This window comes from Haemorhous mexicanus, chromosome 6, assembly GCF_027477595.1.
Source record: "Haemorhous mexicanus isolate bHaeMex1 chromosome 6, bHaeMex1.pri, whole genome shotgun sequence".
NCBI lineage: Eukaryota > Metazoa > Chordata > Aves > Passeriformes > Fringillidae > Haemorhous > Haemorhous mexicanus.
Genome location: NC_082346.1, coordinates 17,418,317 through 17,440,526, shown reverse-complemented (window position 1 = coordinate 17,440,526; position 22,210 = coordinate 17,418,317). Strand labels below are relative to the sequence as shown.

The following is a 22,210-nucleotide window of genomic DNA, read 5'->3' as shown; positions in this document are numbered from 1 at the left end:
GTTTCAGGACTTCAATGAGAAGCTGTCACTACCCGAGTCTGTGCACAAGGAGAAATTGCAGTTGTCATCAGGTACAATATGTTTCATTCTGTGCTGTGACAACAGAAAATCCAATTGTCAATAGAACAAGTTGTATCTGCCCATTTTCAGGCTGTTACTCAGTCTATTCCCTGCTCAGTACAAAACCACATTTATGGGAAGAGGCCAACAGAGCCTTTCAGAGAGGAACAAAGAGAGAAACATCCCTTCCCTTTGTACCATGCCCTTTTTGAGTCCTTGTGGCTGCTTAAGGACATGGAATAGATCAATTGAGTTAAGGTGGAAAGTAAATACCCACAGTTCTACTTTTATTTAAATAAAGCTCGAGTTAAAGCTTGAAAACTATTTGGTCTTCTTTCACTTACAAAAGTGGTAGTGCATACATCTCAGACACATCAACTGCTTCACACCTCACTTATTTTTTTTCCCACAGCCTCAGAAGAAATGGTCTGTATCAAATACCTTCAGCCAGTCTGCTGTGATCACCACACTGGGATCCTTCAGAGCACTGAAGAGTTGTTTGGTAGCTCTTTTCTTCTCCTGTCTGTAATTTTTTTTTTGTACCTGGTTGAGAACAGAGAAAATATAGTAGCTGTAATCACAGCCTCTTTTGGGGAGGAAAGAATATAATGCATTAAGGACAGTTATGTATAGCACAGCAAGAACTTGACCCAGCACAGGTTCCCCAGAAATGAGCACAAGGAGGAATAAAAACATAATGAGAGAACAGGCAATTTCTTTGCTCCTGAAGTTTCATCAAACACAACCTAGTTTGTCTTTTATTTAGGGAAAAGGAAAGAGGCTGGACATCAAGCCTTCCTCACCCCTCAAATTCAAGAAACTATATCTAATTTCATTCATTTATACTTTTGGTTTGGTAGACAAGCAAATGTTCAAGCTACAATTTGCTCAGATTGCCTAGGCAAGTCTGTCCTAACAAGAGCAGTGAAGGATTACAATCCTCTTGGGGTGCCTAATGGCTCCAGAACATACAAACACAGTGAAATAATTACACTGATCTGTTCTGCTTGCAGTATATAATCTAATCCTGAACATAAATATTGTAAATGTCCTTGGCCTCTAATGACTCCTAGAAGATTCAGAGGCTTCTCTGGGTCTTGGGAAGCAGCTCTGACTTATTTCCAATGGTTTGTTTGGAAGGTACCATTTCTTTTTTAAAGAAAGTCAGCTGAGCATGACCTGGCTGCTTTGAACATACCTTCAGTGTTTCCTTCTTCATGAATTTGGCTGTTGGAGACACACACTCTTTGTCAGACCCATTGCAAATCCTATAGTCGATCTAAAAGAAATGGGGAGTGAAGAAAATAGGAATGTGTTAACATGAAGATGTTCAAGTTATGCTCTGATAAAGTGTTGTTTACAACTTTCAGGAAGCCATGAAAGAGATGATTGCAGACTTCAGCAGTGGAACACTAAGCAGGTGCATAAAATGCATACCTACAGTGCAGTCCAAACTTCCTTTTTATACCCATGGCTGGTTGGAAAACTCCCCACCAAATTTTCTTTGCATTTCTCCCATGCAGACATGAATCTTGGTTAAAAAATAAAGAAAAAACCCAACAAAACAATAAAACAAAAAAGAAAGCCAAAAAATTATTTCTAATTTTGAAAACTGTCCAACTCTGTTCAGATCTGAAAGCATTTCAATTACTAGAATAGAACTTATGGGGAATTTGTTGAAGATTTTTCAGAACTAGACTTGATACTGGCAATGACTGTTGAACTGACTGAAATGTCCAAAACATGGGTGGGCAAGAAATGACCTAATCATGTTACAGATAATACAGGAAATCACCTTCATCTTGGCCTTGCAAAGTGAAGCACAAAATACACACAGTCACTTCAAATGGTGTTTGATAGTGTCAGTGCTGTTTAAACTCACTTTCAGACACTACAGACTGATCTCATGACTGTGCTGATGGGCTGCAAAAATGCTTTACTTTCATTAGGCATAATGAGAGCATTACTGCTACCAAAATAAAGGGTGCTTAGAAAGTGCAGCTCTCCAGAGCCCAGCTCACAATGAGGACCCCCCACATGGAAAGGTTCTTTCAGCACATTGTACAAAACCTGGGCAGGGTTAGTGGTGAAAGAATTATGGTGAATCTGGACTCTGCTGCTTTTTATGTGACCTTGGGGAAGTTACTTTCTCTTTCTGTACCTCTGTTCCTTCCAACCTTTCATGTGTCTGATGCATTCAGACAGTGATCTTTTGGGGTCAGGCACTGTCTCTCCCACTCACACATGACAGTTTTATAAGAAAAGCTCAGCCCTCAGCCACCTTGATTTAATGAGTGTGACACAAAAATGAGGTGTACTAAGGAAAAAATGTATCAAATATATTTCCCATCTTTAAATTCACTGGTATGTGAAACAAAGCCACTGGGCTCTCAGAATTTCTCTCCTTGATGTCACAAATTGATGTAATAATTTTACAGCACCTTCAGTTTGAAGAGACCCACTTCCTCTTTCCCTCCCAGTGACACAGAAACCTCTCAGGCTACTACAGCCACGAACTACGCCATCCATTAGTGTGAGCAGGAAAATGTTTAGTGACAGCCAGATCAGTCCTTTTCTCATGACTCAGAGAAAAACACAGAAATGCATGACCAGATCACAGCAAACAAGCCACCAACTGTGCCTTGGAGACAGGAGCAGGAGCGAAAATGGGAGATAAGGGTGCCTGCTCAACTGAACACAACTCCTTGTAGATGATGCAGAATTAGAAATCAGGGGCTGAAGGTGCAATTTGCAACAGAGCCACAGTCACTGTAGAACCTATTACTTGTTCTCACATCCCCTTGTAGTACTCTTTCACTAAAACCAAAACTACACATGGTACTTTAAAAATAGAGAAACGAAAGCTCCATGATGACACACAAAGGCCAGGGAGAGTCCTGATCTGACTGTTTAACATGGATCCACTCAAAGAAAAGGCCATCTCCTGGACTCCTGAAAACTATTCAGTGTTTGCTGGTTTTGTTTTCACAGAAAGCTAAGCCAGCCTCCTCTGCCTGCAATGCAGTCTCTGATTCATATTTTGTGCTTTGGACTTTACTGTAAAACCACAAGATTTATGGTGGGGCCACTGCACAGATGTAACGAATGAGCAGAGAGTTGTGCCCACAGGGTCTTTGTCACATTTCAAAGGGCAGTAGTAGACATTTGGGAGATCAGCTATAAGCCTTTCTCTATAAAGAAACATTTCCAAGTGCCTAAATATCTCTGAGCAAAAATCCTTCAGAATTATTAGGAGATTATGCTTTCATGATTTGAGACGTGTGTCCTCTGAAATCGGTCAAAAGAATTCTCCCAATTAGCAGGAAGAATGTCCTGTCCTTGAGACACAACTATGAGCCAATTGTTTATTAGTAATTTCACTCCCTCCAGCCTGAGAGATCAGACACAGAGAGAAACACTGTGTACTAGTCCTCATTAGCCAGTGTGAGAGGCAGCAAAAACACAGATGTTCCCAAGATTCTAGCAAATACTGCTCAGGTGCCTGCAAAGCATCAGGATACAAAGAATGCTTTTTTTCAACTAATTAAAACAAGTTACAGTTGCTGGTTATATAGAAAATTACACCCTAGCACTTATACAAAGAATGAAATTTTGGCACCTAAGCTCACTTGGCTTGGGAAGATTTGCTTGCAGCTGAATTCAGAAAGGCTTCCAACCACAGCAAACCTGAGCCTACACTGGCACTGACACAGACAGAGGCACTTCCACTGCTCCACCAGCCCCACCCTGCCTCCTCCTTGGAGTCTCTCCGGGTCAGGCTAAAAATAGAGTTGAACAAGCAGAAGGCTTTAAACCTGGGCTGTTCACACAGAGAGACACTGGTTCTGACTCTCTGGGAGAGCTGACTCCATGACCAAGGACACTGGTGCCCAATTCCAGCCAATACTGCTGTGCACACCATCAAAGCACAGCACACAACAGCTGATGAAGGGGTAATCTCCCCTGACACCACCACAGCCTTCAGGAGCTCAATAAATACAGTGGAACTTGTCTGAAACCATTCCATACTGGTGCTTCACTTAGTTAAAGCAGCTGGATGAAGAGCTCTGGAGGATGCTCTGGTGGCTCCTAAACCACTGTGCTGCTTCCTTCAGGCACTCCCTTCCCCAGGTTTGGGCTATACCTGGACTTGCTGAATCTGTGAACCTGGCCTGTAAGGGGAAACGGGGACACAGGGATGGTGGTCACCAAGACAGGCTTGAGAGTGGGTGAGAAAGAAGCAGTAACATAGGTACTCACTGCCCATATAAGAATTTCTAGGCATGGGAAAATAAGTTTCTGTGCTTCTATGTCCCAAAAGCTGTGATGTACCTACCAGCTGTGTGACCAATACCACAGCTCCCCAAGATGGTTGCAAAATGCTTTACAAAGAGAGAAAATGTTGCTACAACTGAGCCATGGTTTTAACTAGGAGCCTGGACAAGCTTTCAGATGTGCCTGACCTGGGACTTTTGACAATTCCCCAGTTAGTTTTTATCAAGGCAGACTGATTGCTTCTCCCTCCTGACTTTGCTTCTTGTAATGCATAGGAGGATGCACTATCACTGATCCTAAACAGCAGTTTACTGGCAAGGAAACTGGTGATCTACAGAGTGAAAAGCATTGTGTTTCTGCTTTTAAACTTCCTGCTTTCTCACAGGACAGGTGGGATCTACCTCCTCAGGACAGCATACCATAGGTTTCCATGCTGCTGATAGTAATGATAGGTCCCCTAGGATTAAATAATATGATTTCGTATTTTTACATTAATCTGTCCTAATGGTTTTGATTGTACCTTGTGGCAGACATAAGATTCAGTAAATCTGGGCCATCAGCTCTAAAGATTCCCAAGACACAGCAGGGTCTCACATTGCTAAGACACACCAAGAGCATTTAATGATGTCTTTCCACTGCCCTGCCTTTCTCAGCCTGGCAGAAAACTAAGAGAAGCCATTTGTCATCACAGCAAGTCTTCCAAGGACACTGGGATAATGCTTGTGCAGGGCATCAGAATCTGGCCCCCACTCTTTGCAGCAATATGTGAACAACATTGGCCACAGATGAGACTTTGTACAGTGGGAGAGTAAGGAATTTGTGTCCTTTTTAAAGAAAGAAAAAGCACACTGGAGTATTCTAATAAGAAAGTAAGTAGGCTTTCCATACACTGCTTCTCATAAAAGAGGGAAGTCTGTTATTCTGCCAAAAACTTTCACCAGAGCAAGCTGCAGCACTCACGGGAGAAGAAACTGTTGTCCCTTTTCAGTTCTCTAATCAAACCTGGCCTTTTCAGGACTGAGTGATGACCTTGCCGCTGACAATGGGCTGTACTGTACTCAAAAATATACTTTTTATCCCAGTTAAGTTTCTGTTCCCTTTCATCTCAGTCTTGGAGCTCTGGAGATTCACTGCTGATTGTTAGCAGTCATCACAATACCCTAACACTTCTGCCAGGCTTTTTAAGAGAGCATGCAGAGTCCTCACAATAGTGCTATTCTGATCCAGAGTCTTTTTGGTGACTTCATTTCCAAGAGGAATCAAATCATTTCACAGAAAAGCAGCCTGAGATCAACTCTGGTGTGGGGGATGCCAGCCCATCAGCATGCCAGCCGTGCCTAGGACAACAGCAAGAGGAATATCCTGTTACTTAGCTCAAGCAATCCTTGCTGCACAACAGCCAGAATTATTCCAAATCAGAAAGATTTTAAATAAAGTCATCCTCAAGCTGTGCTCTGCATGGTAACAGCAGTGACAGCTTACAAGTTGCCCTTTCATCTTCTTTGTATGCAGGAGAGAGAAAGACAAGATCAGATGGGAATTTGAAGGCAGAACAAAAGGAGCTGGGGTCATAAGTTATGCTTCACAAAATCAGTGACATGCCCTTGGTCAGATGTAATTTCTCAAGTATCTATTCCACATGTAATTGCTACAAATCACACAGAAACAAAAGAAATGAAAGAAAAGTTGTTTAAGTAGCATAAAAACTATAAAAAAGCTGGGTTTGACACTAGAACTGAGAAATGCCTTGCTACTCATGTGAATATTGACAGATAATTCAACCAAATGTAGGTATTTTTTGTTTCATTTTATTATAAGCAGTTCTTTTCCAAAATTTTTTACTTTTGTTGTGAATTAACAGCTCCTCCAAAGCACAGTGGAGTCAGTGAAACAATTCTTATTGACAAACAACCTTTGCAGTAGGAAAGATTACCCTTCAACTGATATGCTGCTTTACAGCAAACTAAATAATCTTCAACTGAAACTTTCCAGTTGGGAAAAAAGCCAACATAATGATCCCTATTATTTCAACAATGTTACAAACATATAGACTGTGTTCACAACTCTGAAACAGCACAATGATTAGCACAAACTAAAAAGCCTGTACAAATAAACAGCTGACATGATAGCAGCATCTGGGGAAAATAACTGGTGAAATTCAGCCATCCAAGCAACTTCAAATATCTAGTTATACCAGTGTTTAGTGGAATCCTTGGCTCCACTGCATCAAATTATGGAAAATAAAGAAAAACTCACAGACCACACAGGATTTCTGTTTGATCATTTAATTGTGCCTTGCATGGGAAGTTTGTTCTGCAAGGTCAGAATATCTGAGAGAACATTTGAGGCAAAATGGGAAGTTGGACACTGAGAAAGATGCTGTTTCACATGACTGTCATTGACTTAGTGCCAGAAGAAAACTGAAGCAGTTTTGATTTCCCCTCCAGCTATAGGCATAGCTTTTGTCCCTAGACAAAACAAACTAAGTGAGCAATGGAAAACAATTGGACCTGCAGTTTTGGTAATTGTTTTAATAAATAATTTCAATTTCAGCACCTCCATTTGCCCTTCCCTTCCTTCTCAGAAACACTAGACTGAGGAATTACAATCACCAGTGACCTATGCTGACATGATTGCACTGCTGTGGCTTACCCAAAGTTTTCAGCTTTGAGTTACTACTGTCCACATCCACCTCTGTGAGGCACCTGGGTGTTTTCAGGGCTTGTTTGTACCTATGGAAGTTAGGTACACACATCCCCTTGACGTGCAAAATCCCAGCCCTCTTCAACCTGATTTTCCCAGGATACTCCAGGCTACATCTCTGCTCAGTTGAAATGAGCTGCAAAGCCCTCTGTGAACAACTGTGACTACCCTAAAGTGCTGCCCTTGGAATTGAGGAAGCAAAGTGTGCTGAGCCTGGGCACAGGGACTGAGTGTAGATGATCATAGAAACAACAGACTCCAAAATAACGCCATCCACAACTTGGAGGGCATGAGGGATGGTAAAGAAAAGACAGCAAGGGTTCAGTTGAGCATAGCCACCACCTGGAAGGGCTAGAATCTCCCATTAAGCTGAGCTTAAACACACAGGGGATATTTCACTCCTGAGTCTCTCCAAGGTGATTGTTGCAATATCTGGGTCTGTCTGCCAAACAATTCCTTGGTTTGCTGGCTAAGGGAGAACAGAGGAAAAGCTACCCTTGTAACTGCCACGTTTGTGAATGATCTTCTATGTTAGTCCTGAGTATAACCATGACTGGAATTACCTCAGAAGTCAGAAGCATGATTCACAGATCAAGCAGGGTGAGCCTGAGAGACTATGGGAACTGTAGCTTAAATCTCAAGCAATGAGTTTGTGCAGTTTCAAACCACTGTGCAGCTAAAATAAATTCCTAGCAGTCAGTTATATTCGTAATTCAGATTACAAATCACACAATAACGACTGAACAATTTGGGCACGTGGAAAAACTCATTCACAATGCTTTGCCTTCCAATACATCACATAACTGTGCATGCAACAGCCCCACTCCTGGAATTTCATAGACTTCATTGCAGCATTAGTAAGGGACTGGAAACAGTGAAGTACCACTGAGCTCCAGCTTCAGGATTTTTCTGACTATCCCTTAAAATATACCTCCATTCTTTGTGGTCCTGCATGCATATCAAGAGACTGCAGCTGCCCTTTAGCCTGTAGAATTAATAGGTAAGCACAGGAAAGAAAGAAAGAGAACATGCAGCACTGCATACTGCAATAAAAGGTGCCTCAGGGGACTCTAACAGCATCAAACGAGGCACAAAGCAAAACACAGGCACCTACTGTCACTATCAGGTGTGTGCTAACTGTACTACCTGGTTGCAGAGACAAGCTTGAGGCTTGGAGACAGTTTGGTGGTACTATGAGCTCTCATCCCAGAAAACAACTCTAAAACAGAGAGAAACTGATAGGAAAAACAATCTGAAATAAATATGCTACTATTTTTTCCCCTTTGAAAAAGGAGATGAAAGAGACTCCACTTTAAAAATTAAATAGGGGAAAACGTGCTGCAGAAAGTTACCAGTGTAATATGTAGCTAAACTGTGCCTTAAATATATTCCAATAAAATGTGGGTAAGAAGCCAGCTGAAATTACAAATATATATATAGTGCCAAGAACCACACAAACACATTGAAAGCAAATGTTCCAGTACCCAATATTTCACTGTCTGTTCAGACAGGACAACTGGGATGTGTTCACACCTCAGAGAGAGCAGCCCACCCATGAGCACAGGGCAGTGTGGTTGCAGATAAGTCTTCACAGCTCACAAGTTCACAGACATTTACAGGGTTTTTATGCCACATTCTCTCTGCTAACTTGGGCAACCTGCAGCCTTCTCCATCACGCAATGTGGATATGGCCTGAGTGAAGGAAATGCAGAACTGTTTCCACCTCACTGATGAAGATGTGAAACAGAAATGCAATTAATGTGCCTTGGCAATGCAGGGGATCGAAAGCAGAGTTGAGGTTCCCCAAGCCCCAGTCCAGGGACAGAATCACTTGACTGGCTTTCCTTTCCTCCATATTACTGAGTGAAATTAGTTAATGTGCTGTGGTACCTCAAAGTAGTGCTGCTGAAAGAGAACACTGATTTCCAACATGGTTTTTCATATCCACCGTACCAAAAAAACAGAAAATATCCATGGCATGGACCTATAACCTATAACATGTACTTTTTAATCCATTAATTAAACTAGCACACTCTACAGCAATTATTCCTTCCCCCTGCTATCAGGAATCTAAATATGACCAGATTAGGGCATCCTTCTCCCTTGGGTTCAAGTAGGTGGAATCACTATTTATTTTTAAACAGAAATAGTATGACAGATCCCTACTTACAGTTCTGAAAGCTGACAGTAAGGCTTTATTTTATGGCATTAGAGCTGAGTGGATGTGAAAAATTATACATTAAACAAACTGACCACCAGTTTGCCTGAATTTTTAAGTAACAAGATATTTCACAAAAAGGACTCCCTGCTGTCATTGCAAAGCGTGACAGAAGGCAAGGAACATGGCTGGAGGAGAGCAAGGTAGTGTACAACAGAGCAAATTTAAGAAAAGTGAAGTGAATTTCACCTAGAAGTGAAATCTAGGTGGGCACCCAAATCTTCCATGGGTGCTTCTCCTTTCAAAACATACCTATGGGAGACTGAATGGCAAGGAAGGCCTGGAAGCTGGGAAAACACAGCTGAGCCATGCTCTCACCCAGAAACCTCTCATAAATACATTCCTATTTCTATGTTCATCCTGCACCTCAGAAATCAAGCTCCCTTTTGGACAGCATTTCAGTACTCTGAGCTGTCCTGTCCAGACAAAGTCCTTCTTCTTTACATTCCTAAGTCATTGGAAATTCAACACCACTCCATCTAAGGCGTGCAAAACATCTAGCTTTAAAACACAGCCCTGGATGCAGTTACCTGGTCCTTGGGTTTCTCCACTGCCAGGATAAGTGGGAGGCTGATTTTCCTTGAGGAACCTGCCTGAAAAAGCAAAACCAAGATCGGTTTGCAGCTTGCCAGGTTCCAGCAATAGCAGAGGACATGTACACAAGTCCTTGTTGCATACTCCCAAATCTCCTCTCATCTTCATCTCCCTGTGCTGACCTCTGCCAGGGCAGAACAGAACAACCTGCAAGCTCCAGGCAAGCACAGAGAAATATACTGGAAGATGCAGAGATTATTTTCATGTCTCACAAGAAATCACTTGTCTGCAGCTGTTTCTTTCGTGCTATATTTTCATTTCAGCTGGTGCCACTTGCATTGTATAGCTTATAGTTTAAAATAAATTTAGTTAAAAATTTATTAACTGGTCTCGCTTCTATTTCTAGTTACCCTCCAGAAACATGTTAGGGAGCTGCAGCCAAAAAAGCTGCACATGAATCTCAAAGCCAGATCCCATTATGAGGTTGATTCCATCTCTACAGGAAATCAAACCCTGGCACTCTGTAACTCTTGGTCTAGAGGCAGGTTTTGAGCAGATCCAGGTACTTCAGATTCAGTTTTACTTCTCCATAACAGGCTGGATAGAAAAGCTGTGTTCAGGAAATGTTGATTAGTTTCTCTTCCTCTCTTGTTACACCAATTCCCAGAGCTCTCTCTCAGGCTCTCCACTTACTGTTTCAGATGCTGTGCACTACACTAAATATTACAGTTTTCTTTTGCAAAACAATTACGATTTATGATTGCCTTGCTGATCAAGAACAGCAGGAGACACCTCTGCTGACAAAATCAACCTTCCAACCATAATTATTCATATCTAATTACACTGCCAAATGAGGCCCAAATAAACCAGGTTCTTCTGTGGGAGGTGAAATCAAGCCAGAGGAAAGTGCAGGCTTCCTTGTCATCCCAACCATGCAAAAACACTCATTTTCTTTCCCTCAAAATATGCACACACAGTTCCTGCAGAAACAGAGGGAGAGGCTTTCTCAATGACTTTTTAACAAAAAGGGTAAGAATGATTAATAAGTTCCTGAGAAGAAATGAAAGCAAGACTGGGAATGGTTCCCTATCCCAAAGTACCTTGCTAATGGAGTTTGGAGTTTGTGGTGTCTCATCCTTCAGTGACGATGGGCTGTTTCCTTCCACATCTTTTCCTGCAACAAAAAAATGTGATTCAAAACCAGCAAAATTCTGTTCAAAACCATGGCTTATCATGGCCTGAGAAGGGTTACTGCTGCCAGCAGTACACTAGGGAAGTTATCATGAGCAAGAGCAAGCACACCATGATCCCAGAGAGGGATTGTGTCAGATTTGAAATAGCCTCGATCCTCATGCTTGGGTAACAAGATTGCTCAAAAGTAAGGTCTGAAAACCCCATGGAAAACCAGCATGATGGTTGCAAAGTCCAGCATTTGAAAGCTGGAAAAAACCAGAAATAAGGTTGCTTATGCATCCTTAATCAGCTCCCTTCTGTGTGCGCATTATGATGCAGTCTTTAATTACATTACCACAGTCTGTTCTTTCCTTACATACCCCATGCCTTGTTCAGTGCAAATAATAAATGCAATTCAGTTAATAAGCAGCTATTCAATCCCCCTTGGTCAGTATCTGGCAACTATACACTGATGCACTTGATAGCACGCTTTGTTGGACAAATAATAACAAAGATCACAAAATGTTACAGAAGACAGAAGAGTATCTAGGCATAATTAGTGAAACAAAATAAAAAAAACCCCAACACACTGGCAGAAGATCAATGTCTTCTGATCAAGTTATTTGTTAAAATAAGAAACATTTTAAATTTATGAGCAGTAAATGAGTACTATGACATTGTAGAAATATAAAGTCACTACTCAAATATCCTAAACTTGCATACATTATATACTGGCATGAGTGTGTGTAGTCCTAGTCCAAGCAATAAAATGTAATGATAAATACTGTTCTCTTGGCCGAATGTAATCATGGCCTTAGAGTAAAGGAAAGCATAGAGCTTCTATTAAAAAAAAAAGCCAAAAAATAGAATCTGATGAGACTAGATTTTTAGTGCCAAGACAGTCATTGTTAACCAATTACAATGTCATTTTCTTCTCAGAATCACTGGCAATTGGAGCTTCAGAATACAGGATGCAATAAAGAACTATCAAGACAGTGAAACACAGTCCATTTGTAGCACACTGCAAACATGGGAACTATTGAAAAAAAAAAAAATGTTTCTTCTAACATGTGTGGGCCAGCCTTGGAAACACCACCAAACCCAAAACTGGCAAGGGAAAACCCCGATTCTCCCAAAGTCAGCAGAAACTGTCAAAGATGTGTCAGAACCGTAATTTCTCCCAGAATTATCAAAGCAGCCTCTTAAGAAGCCAAACACTGTTAGGAAAGTCAGCCACAGAAGCCCATGCTGACACAGGAGGCCTGGGAGAAGAGGGACAGTATGTGTGCTGCTCATGTAGGGGACAGGAGTGGAGTGGAGGAAGGAGCCATCCAAACACGCAGGAAAGCGATGCCACAACACAGGACCCATATCTCAACCTACTTTCTTAGCTGTCACTCCTCCCCTGGAAACCCTCAGCCCTAAATAGTGCACTCAGAATCCTGATGTTTGTGGGCAAGAGAAAATTTAAAATATATATATATATATATATATATAAAAATCACCTGTGGCCAGAGATTTGACAGTGCCTTTGGGCTACCATGACAAGTGGGATGGCCATAAACACTGCTGTGCATGGATTAGGACCTGGATCTCCATAGTTTTTCTTTCTCTCATGGCATTTTCATCTCTATAACCCCAATTCTCCCTCAAAGAGGCAGAGGAAGATGGAAAAAAACCTCATAAAGCCATGTAGCTGCTGCACTTTTTTCCTCATGAAGAGTTTTTTCTGCACATGTATGGGAAAGCAATGTATGGTCTAAAAGTTCAAGTAAAGTTAATGGGAATCAGCTGCTGCCTGCTCCAAAGGAATGGTGTCTATTAGCACAACAGAATTCACATCCATTCTTTATTATGTCTCATTTATTTAAGAAAGCTTAACTCCAAGCTTGTAGCTGTACAAAAAGCCTGGATGTGAGACATTTCTGCCTTCTCTCAGTAATGCATTTAAAAGGATTGGCACCTGAACAATGAGATTTTCCCTGTTCCCGAGGTTCTGCATAATCCTGCTCACAGAGCATTATGGGGAAAAAAGGAACATGCAACATTCCAACATGGAACATGTCCATTCTTACTGTATCATTTACAAGGCTTCATAAGGTATGTTCATGAAGCAACACCTACTATGTTTCTTACGCCAAATGTATTAGGTCTACTGGAAATTGTGAGGAAAAGGTTGTTTCTCAGAGGAGAGAATCCCTCTGAATCTCCCATCTTTCCTGCCTGTCTCAAGCAACCCTGCTGCAGCCATGCAGAAGGAGAGGACCAGCCCTTGTTTGGAAAGCAAACTTCACAGGAACGATGTAGAAGTTTTTCAAAACCCCACACAGCTGAGTGCAAAGAGAACTCAGAAGTGAGAGTCTCACCCAGAGCACAACAGACACAGCCACCTCGAGAAAATAAATAAGAAACCACAGAAAAACATAAGAGGAGCTAAACATGAAGTGGCTATAGAAGGTGAAACACATCTCCTTGATCAAGAAAACACAATGCACACAATAGAAAGAGAGATGAACCCCGCAATTTAAAGTGCTGGTTGCCACCAGGGCACACAAAGAAGGGTTGTCCACAAAGCAGCCCAAAAATTCTGCACCAAATAACAAAAAACATTTTGGGAAGAGAATCAGTAGAGCTTATGGAAACAGCCTTCATCACATGGTGAAAAAAAACACTGCCAACACTCTGGTCTTGTGGCTAGAGAGTAGAATTACTGATACTCTCTTTTTATCCATTATTGTCATGCACAGGGGAACTAAATATTTAGTTCCTTTTCAGAACAGCAACCATTCCTTTTCTTTGGTTTTCTGCTGGGCATCAATCCTACAGGTGCATTTGCCTTTCCCTTTTATAAAGAATGGTACAGCAATCATGACTGATAAACTACAAGAGGAGATATAAGCTCTGAAGTGTGACAAAGCTATTGCAAATAAAATCAATTTCTGCTGTAAATATCAGCCATGTGACCCAATGAGAACACCTGAAATGTAGTTCTGTGTATCCTTCACAGGAAAATCCCCATATTCATGACAGTACATCTCTCAGGATTCAGATAAGCCAATCTAAATTCTTATTTAAAGAGACTGTGTGATCTTGCAGCCTAATCAAAAAGAGAGATTCTGTAAAAATTCTTATACCAATAAACTTCCATTCCTCTGAAACAGAAAATAGAGAAGGTTCTCTCTCCTCATGGCTAAGTGAAAGACACATGAACAAGGAACAAGAATTCATGTCCTTCTGATTTGTGAGCTCCCTATAAAAAGAAAGTAACTTACTCAATTTTCCCTCAGTTACAGAAATCATTAGCACTTCTGTATGCAAGAAAAAAGCAAGAAGTTCAAAGTGTTATTTCAGATAGTGCCCTCTGCATTTCCCATATGTTTCCTTTAAAAAAAAAAAATTCTCTTGCTGAACTGCATCTCCACAGTGTAGCTCTCCTGAGGTGTAAAGTCTGACACTCCCTTCTCTCTGAAATATTTATTTGCACATCTTCATTGTTGGAGGATGAATCTTAGGTGATGGTGCAGTGAGTCTCAAGAACTGAAAGCTCATGTAAAACAACAGAGAAAAATAGAGAACAGAGAAATATGGGATGCAGCTTATGGACACAGAGCTGTGGCTTATCTATGGTGATAGCAGCATTGTTCAGAGGAACAGGAGAAGGTAGGGAGAAGCACACAGGGCTCAGAGGGAAACAAGGCAGAAGCAGCAGCAAAGGAGTGAAAGCAGAGCCATAGGAAATGGAAGCTGAACATGAAGAATAACAGGCCCTTCTTGCAGAAAATATGAGAAAAATATGAGAGACAAGACAGCTCCACAGGGACAGGAAAAGAAATGAAAAGAGTAAAAGAGGAGTAAGGGTAGACAAAACCCCAGACTGCCTGCAAGAAATCCCCTGACTGAAGGAGTAAGTTCTGTTTGTTTAAAAGGGAAATTCTCTCCTTTACAAATCCTTTAGCCTGTGCTCTTCCTTTGCAATACTGAGGGCTACAGCCCTCACTGGCACTGGGAGAACTGTGCAGCAGAACAGAAGATCCATCGTGGCTCAAGGCACTTGTTCTGCTGAGCCCAGCAAAGGCTGCCAGCAGGGATCAAGGAGCAACAAGGTGATGGGGGAAGCTGAGGAAGAGAAAAATTCTTCCAGCCACCTCCTCCACACTGAAACGCTCAACTTTCCCTGGTTTCTAAAATATTACAGCACTGAAATATAACTGTGAGGGAGGCAGTAACTTTTTTAGCATTGAAAATGCTGGTAAGGACTGAAGAAAGAACTGGGCAAACTCTAAGATATGGCTCTCCATCACCTCAAACAAGGGGAAGCAAATACAAGCTGGAAAATCAGCCCTTCAGCTCCCAAGGATAGCAGAAGTGAGGTATTTATTTGCCACATGTTTGTACAGACTGTACTTATGGGCAATCAGCTGTTTAGCAGTCCCTCCAGGTTTGAAATGTATGAGATTTTAGGTGTCCCATTTTAAATTGTTTTCAGTTTGATTACTGAAAGGTTGTTGAAGCTTCCAGCTGCCTCAGTGACAGCCAGGATTAGTCAGCACTGCTGAAAATAGGCTCCCCACTGCCTTACAGCAGACACTCACAAACAAAATAGCTGCAAAATCAGAGGCCCTTGAAACCTTTGCACTTAAAGACAATTAGCTCAGTAAACCCAGACCTGGTTCTGGGCTACACCTGCAAAGCCCAGAGAGTCTGCTTGGTGCTACATCTATATGAGCACTGAAAGCTTTTGACAGAGGCTGTGTTCTTTCTCCAGATATCAGTGTTTTGAGACCTCACAGGTGCTGTGAGATTTGACTATTTACAACTGACATGGCAGCTGCAGATGACAGCTCTACAAACTTGTGACTGCCCCCTGAAGCACTTGTTTACAGACTGGAACAGAAGCATTGTCTGCAGACTGCAATCAAGGGAAGACTTCAATGTTTACTGGGAGCAACAAATTCTGAAACAATAAAATGAGCTCTTTTTCCTTCAAAAAAGGTGCTAGGAAATTCAAAGGTAAAAAAAAAAAAATGTAAAGAGAATGCTTAAAGCTAGTCTGCTATTCATTGCAACCTGTCAAGATTGCTGGTACTTATAGTGCTTGTAGATATTTACAGAACATTAACCACAGAAATTTTGCTCTTGTGATATTTATCTTGGGCTCTAAATCTGAACAGGGAATCCTGCCATTAAACATCTGCAAATGGGGACAGTAAATTTTAAGCAAGTGCAACGCTTAGGGTGAAACACATCAAGTGACTTGAAGTGGATGTGCCTGAAAACATTATAGTAATTTTTAAAATGTAAGGCCATGCAGCATTCAATACAAACCCCAAATCTCACGCCCTCCATTGCCACTTAATGCCATGGCAATGAAAAACAGCAGCATGGTGGAAGCAGCACTGTCTGGGATCAGTACTGCTGTGTTGCAGCAGCTTCTCTTACTTTCCCTTTCACATTTTTGTTTCTCTGGCAGCATGCTGAGATATCCACTGGCAGTCAAGCACCTGAGGCATGCTACCTTCTGCACCAACCTGGGCTGAGTGGGTAGATGTCGTTGTCGGCCCCGAAGAACAGATTGCGCGTCAGCTTGCGAGGATCGACCTTCTGAGGGGTGGACGAGGCCGGACAGAGGGAGAACCTGCGACGAAGAAAGTTCTCCTCCTTCATGGCATGAGCTGTGGGGGTTTTCTGAAAAAGAAAGATTGATTACAGTTAATTTCAAGACACAGGAAATCAAAGTTTTCACACCTAGATGGCTCCTCTGCTTCAGAGCCACCTATTCCCATGCAGTGTGACAGATCTTTTATAGAGTGCCAGAAGGCCATGCAGGGAAAAAAAAAAAAGGGTATTAGTTTGAAGCTACAATTACTGATTTGTGACTCTCAGTATTTGTAAACAGTAGGGAAGCAGGATACTGCTCCTCAGTGAATCCAGGCAGTGTAACATCCTCCTGCCCATCAGGATCTATCAGGATAACAGCTACTCACTAGATCCATTCAGAGTCCAACATTCAGTACACAGTCCCTGAAACTCTTCTTTTTTTCTTTTCTTTTTAAAGGCTTTTGAGTCTCATAAATGCAACTCCATTGGTGTCCGCAGAGTTTCACCATCTCCACATAGATCAACATTAATCTGAGCTGTGTGGAGGAAGACCAGCTGCACTGGCTGCAGGGAACAGCAAGAGGTCACACCAGTCACTCCCACTCTTATTTCCTATTACAGCACATAGAAATTATTTTGGTTGTTTAAAATGGCATTAGGATCAGCCTCGCAGTTTGATCAGTAAGATAACCATTGCTGCTCTGTGAGGGTAAAGACCAGCACTGTGTCCCCAAAAGCCTCCCTGCATCCCTGTACTGGTGGTACTTTGCTCTTTACCACCACTTGGCTAATGCATTAGACCATCCTGGCTGGAATTAAAGGGTTTTTTATACCCATCCAACAAGCAGTTCTTTCTTACTCTTTACAAACAGATATTATGTCTGTCTCCTACACGAGTTACAGGCTTTATTCTCTCCCCATGTGCAGCCAGAGGCAGGGCTCTGGACAGCAGTAAGAAGCGCTAACCCAACCTTTGGGTGGGCATCCCTCACCACAAGGTCTGCTGCTTCTCTGGGGAACAGTTACTGAGGTAAGGAAAACCTTTAAAGGATAGTACACATTTCCTGAAAAGCATCTCCACATTTTCCCATCTCTTTTAGATTACTGGGAAAACAAAGAATAAAAGGTTGCCCAGAGTCACAGTGCAGTTTGGAAGGGCAGGACCAACATGCTCCTAAGGTGACCCTCATGGCACAGGGGGGAAATGGGCTGATAACAGGCTAGAAGACCCTGCCCTACCCTTCCAACTCCTAGGACAGCCCCTATGCTTCTGCTGCCCAGATGCCCCAATTTCATGGGGAACCTCCAGCAGCCTCATGGAGCTCAGCCTTCACAGCCAAGGCACCAAATAAGGGGATGCTATGAATGTGTCCCAGTGTGAGGAACTCCCCTCCTGTGTTTTATGTGGGCTCTGTACCTCCACCTTCCCTGCCAATCCCTGTAGATGACAGGTCCAATGTTTCAGGTTTTGCAATTTTTAAACATTTATGTGCCCAGCAGGCTACATCAGCTTTATAAACTAGCTGCTGTGTAGAAGGCAAGAGAGAATCTGCTCTTTCTTTCCTGCAAGAGAAGGCCTCAGTGCCCAAGAGCTTTATTTGATCTAAACCAGGCTGGACTCCAGCAATGCGTATGGGTTACTAAAACCCCTCTGAGCAGCAGGTCTTTTTGAACCCAGCTCACCATGGGATGTGTGAGACATCAGGCTCTGTAACATCCAACAGGCTGATGGGTAGCAGGTGGGGCTAGCCCAAAAATGGGACTCCCCCAGGATATGAAGCTGCATTTGAAGGGGATGTGTGTCCCCCTGTTGAAGGGGATGCGTGTCCTCCCGCAGAGGATGGGACAAGGTCTGTGCAGTGATTGCCAAGAACTCCAAAAGCCCTGTGTGCCAGCATGGCCCCCAGCATGAAGTGGTGTAAAGACAGCACACACTGAGCAGCAGAACTTCACTGCAACCCCTTCACAGAGCTCTTGGTGAAAGGCTTTTTGTCTGAGCTCCAGGACACACACACACTGCACGGGGCTGCCACGGGCCGAGCCTTGCCTGGCACCCCGTGCAGGGCCGTGTTTCACACCTGATGTGAGATGGCAGCCAGGTGAAAAGGGGTGCCTGCAGCTTTGACCTTGCTGCTGCCCTGCCTCCGGTCAATTCAATGGGCCAGGAAACTGCTCTGCAAACATATCCAGGCTCAAAAAGTCCCCAGGCTGCCACTGTGGCTAGCAGCATCTCTGAGGCAGCAGGTAACATAACTAGCTTAATAATGTAAATACACCTCTGTTTGCTTAGAAACTGCTGATTGCATACAGCTGGGTGGGGAGAGATGCAAAACTTGACTACTAACTTTAAAAAAAAAAGAAGGGAGGGGAGGAAAACACAGCCAGCTACGTGTCTGAAAGCAAAGTATTTAAAAATAATCCAGGTCTAAATAGCTGGGTTTGGAATGCTAACAGTGAGCTATTTTTTGTCCTTGTTCCCAGAAAGGCAGTCTCAACTCTCTACCTCTAGAACTGCTCGTAAGTGGCTCAGAACAAAAGTAGATGGGTGGGATATTTTCCCCAAAAAGCAGGGACCTGGCAAGGCTGTGCCAATCATGCAGGAAGGCCTTCAGAAATCCCAGGCCCACCCAGTGGAAACAGGCTGGAGAACAGGTTACAAACATAAAACATCCATCCATCAGCTCTTACACCCTGATAGGGCAACAGAAAGGCTGTGCCCATCATCATTTTGTCAGCAATGCCATGAGCTGTGTCAGTGAAGAACTGCCAGCCAGCTCACACTGATGTCAGCAGCAAAACCCCAAAACACAATTTTTTTCAACTGCTGCTCTATTTACTATGCAGAGAGACCAATACACTGATGTTTTGCTCACTTATTATTTCACGCTATTTAATCACAGAATAATTGTCAGAATTACTGTGCTGATGCTCTCTCATTTCCACTGTTATTTAGGCCACCAGCTTTGATGGCACAAAAAAATCTGGATGCCTTGTTCATCTGGGAAGAGCTAGTTACAAAGGTAAAATACTTTTCTCAGTTCTAGCTCTTCTCTTACATATCTTCATACAAACTCATGGCAGCAGCTCATTTCTTTTTGACCACACAGATTAATTTGAGTAAGTTTCTCTTAACTGGTGCTTTTTGGCAGAAGACCCCCAGTGACTGAAGCTCCCTGAGAAGCAGCAGCAGAGACATGTCTGTCTGTCAGTCACACACACAGAGCCATGCAACACACCATGCCACCAGCATGTAGTTTTCTGGCTTGTTTTTCAAAGACATCTACAAAAGATATATTTGACCCTCATCCAGACAGGCTCTTATGTAGCACAAAATCACAAAACCAGACTTTTTTTTCTGTTGTATTTTGGGTTTTCTTAATATATCAGACACTTTTTTCCTTATCTGGAGAAAATGCAGATTGTATTATTAAGATTCTACAATAAACCTAAAATATTTGGCTTGGTTTCCAAAAGACATCACTGTGTGTGTCTGCATCTGTATCTACCCTGTTTTATCCTCCCTCCCAACCCCTTTAGTACCATTTGAAAATGTCATGGAACTCCAGCAGACATTGGAAAATTTGAAAATATTAGTTTCTTAGAAGTTGTATCTTCTTAAAAGATCATGGCTAAAGAAAGGCGGGAAACTGTAAAGCTGTCCTCTGAACCCAGCTATTACCAAATACCAGTGAATCCAAGAGAAGCCACAAATCCATAATAAACTGAGGCCTCATTAGCTCAGAGAACTACTTCTTTTACCTGTCCATAAAACTCTGACTGCTCAAGCTGGCTTCAAATAACAAAAAGCTCATCAGAGCTATAGGGGACGATAAACAGTAGATGCCAGGGACAATTCTCCGAAGGGGTATAACAGGAAAGTGGGAGGTGTGTTCACGGCTTTTCACAAGAAGACTCTTTAGACACGTAAATAATCCAGAAAACAGACAAAAATTCAGTGCTGATGAAGTATCTGGTAAGAAATAAGCAACAATAGAAGATGGGCTTCTAGACATGAGTGATTTAGAGCATCAGATCTTTCATGGTTGATTTGAAGACAAGACAGTTGTTCTGAAACCCAAATCTACTTCTGAATCAGCATTTTGGCGATTGCTTCAGGATATGGCAGATGCTTCAGGGAAACCAGTTTTGTGGGGGCTCACAGAATAGAGAGAAGGTAAAGATTAAAATTAGGCCAGAATTGCAGAAGGTCAAAAATTGCCATTCTGTCACCAGGCCACTTGTGCAACACGAGGCAAGAAATGTCACCCACTGCTACAGGATTCCGTCCCAATGCAGCAGATGAGATGAAGAATTGTCCTAGAAAGACAACAAGTCTTAATTTGAAGATGCCAACTAGTGCAGAATCCATACACTCACTTAGGAAAATAACCTCACAATGAAAAACCTTCATTCTAGTTCCTGCATTAATTTACTTGGCTGTTAGTGTTGGTAGATTAAAGTGCCCTGAAGTTTGCAGCTCAGGTCATTTCTGTCCTTCCATTCTGTGCTCTTGATAATAAAAATGAAGGAAAGGTAGTACAGAGTATTGACAGAGCCACTAAACACAGTCCTTTTCAGGATTGCTCCTTTTGTGTTGACAGCTCTCTAAGCAGTAATGGGCTATTAAATATGAGCTGTTCACCAGAGCTTAAAAAGCAATAAATAATTCAGCAGGAAGAAATAAATTTCTTACTAACCCCATCTTTGAGACCTCTTTATCTTTTAAAAATGCAAAATACAGCCAAAGAGAAGTCTATGGCAAATCCCCATAAAGCACAGGACAAATGAAAGCAGTGAACTTAACGGGGTGCAACAGCACAATGGGACTTTCCCTCCCAGGTGGCTTCAGGAACAGCCAACAAAGAGCAATGGGGCAAGAATAGAAGTTACCTTATCAGCAAACCTCGTGGCTGCTGTTAAAGCAAATGGGAAATTCCAGTGCTCTCCTCTTCTGCAACTGGACCCATTTTGGATGAAGGCAGTGACTACAACACCTAAAGATGATCACTGCTGGTGCAGAGATGCCTTTCACACACACCTGCTCTGCATCCCGGGCCTTTTGTGCTTGCTAGGAAGACAGTGGAAGCTTTCAGCATCAGGCTTGAAGCTTCTGGGAAAAGAATTTTCTGGCTCCTTCTTTAAATTTTCAAAGTTCCCAATATATAATTACCACACAGCTAAATACTGTGCAGATATTACATTGTCCGTATCCTCTGCAAACTTGTGGGTAGGTTGGTTTGCTTACTCTCATTTCCAGTATTTTAAAATAGATTGGAAATATGTACTTCTCTATAAATAGTTAATTAGGGGTTTTATGTAGTCAAGAAGGCTGTGCCAGTTAGAGGGGGTTCTTAATTTATTCAAAGCTTGTTTCCAACAACCTTCTCTTTTTCTGGTCACTAAGTATTTCCCAGAAATTAAATTAAATTGTATTTTGTATTCAAAGCAGTCATTCACTCCAAAACCTGCATCAATAGGGAAAATTAGATCTAAAGATACTGACATTTCCTGATCCAATTAACCCTGAGGAGGTAAAAATTTCATGAATGAAATGAGAAGGAAAATTGTTAGCAGATACATATCTAGTGATTACAGTTCTTAGTATTAATAAGGAAAAACAGCAGCACAGATCCTCAATAAGGGTAAATT

The 22,210-nt window shown here is 42.1% G+C and overlaps 1 protein-coding gene across 7 annotated transcripts in view; it reads right to left on the bottom strand.

The window, feature by feature from the left end:
* Positions 1-22,210, bottom strand: part of OSBPL5 (oxysterol binding protein like 5) — a 173,143-nt gene that overhangs the window by 44,203 nt on the left and 106,730 nt on the right. For 6 of the 7 annotated variants that reach the window (XM_059849012.1, XM_059849013.1, XM_059849017.1 and 3 more), the window contains exons 2-6: positions 16,492-16,648; positions 10,891-10,964; positions 9,787-9,849; positions 1,259-1,339; positions 502-603 (exon numbers count right to left, since the gene is read on the bottom strand). In XM_059849012.1, the coding sequence (XP_059704995.1) occupies positions 502-603; positions 1,259-1,339; positions 9,787-9,849; positions 10,891-10,964; positions 16,492-16,648 (477 nt within the window). The remainder of the gene's footprint in view (positions 1-501; positions 604-1,258; positions 1,340-9,786; positions 9,850-10,890; positions 10,965-16,491; positions 16,649-22,210) is intronic. The other variant, XM_059849011.1, reaches the window with a different exon arrangement.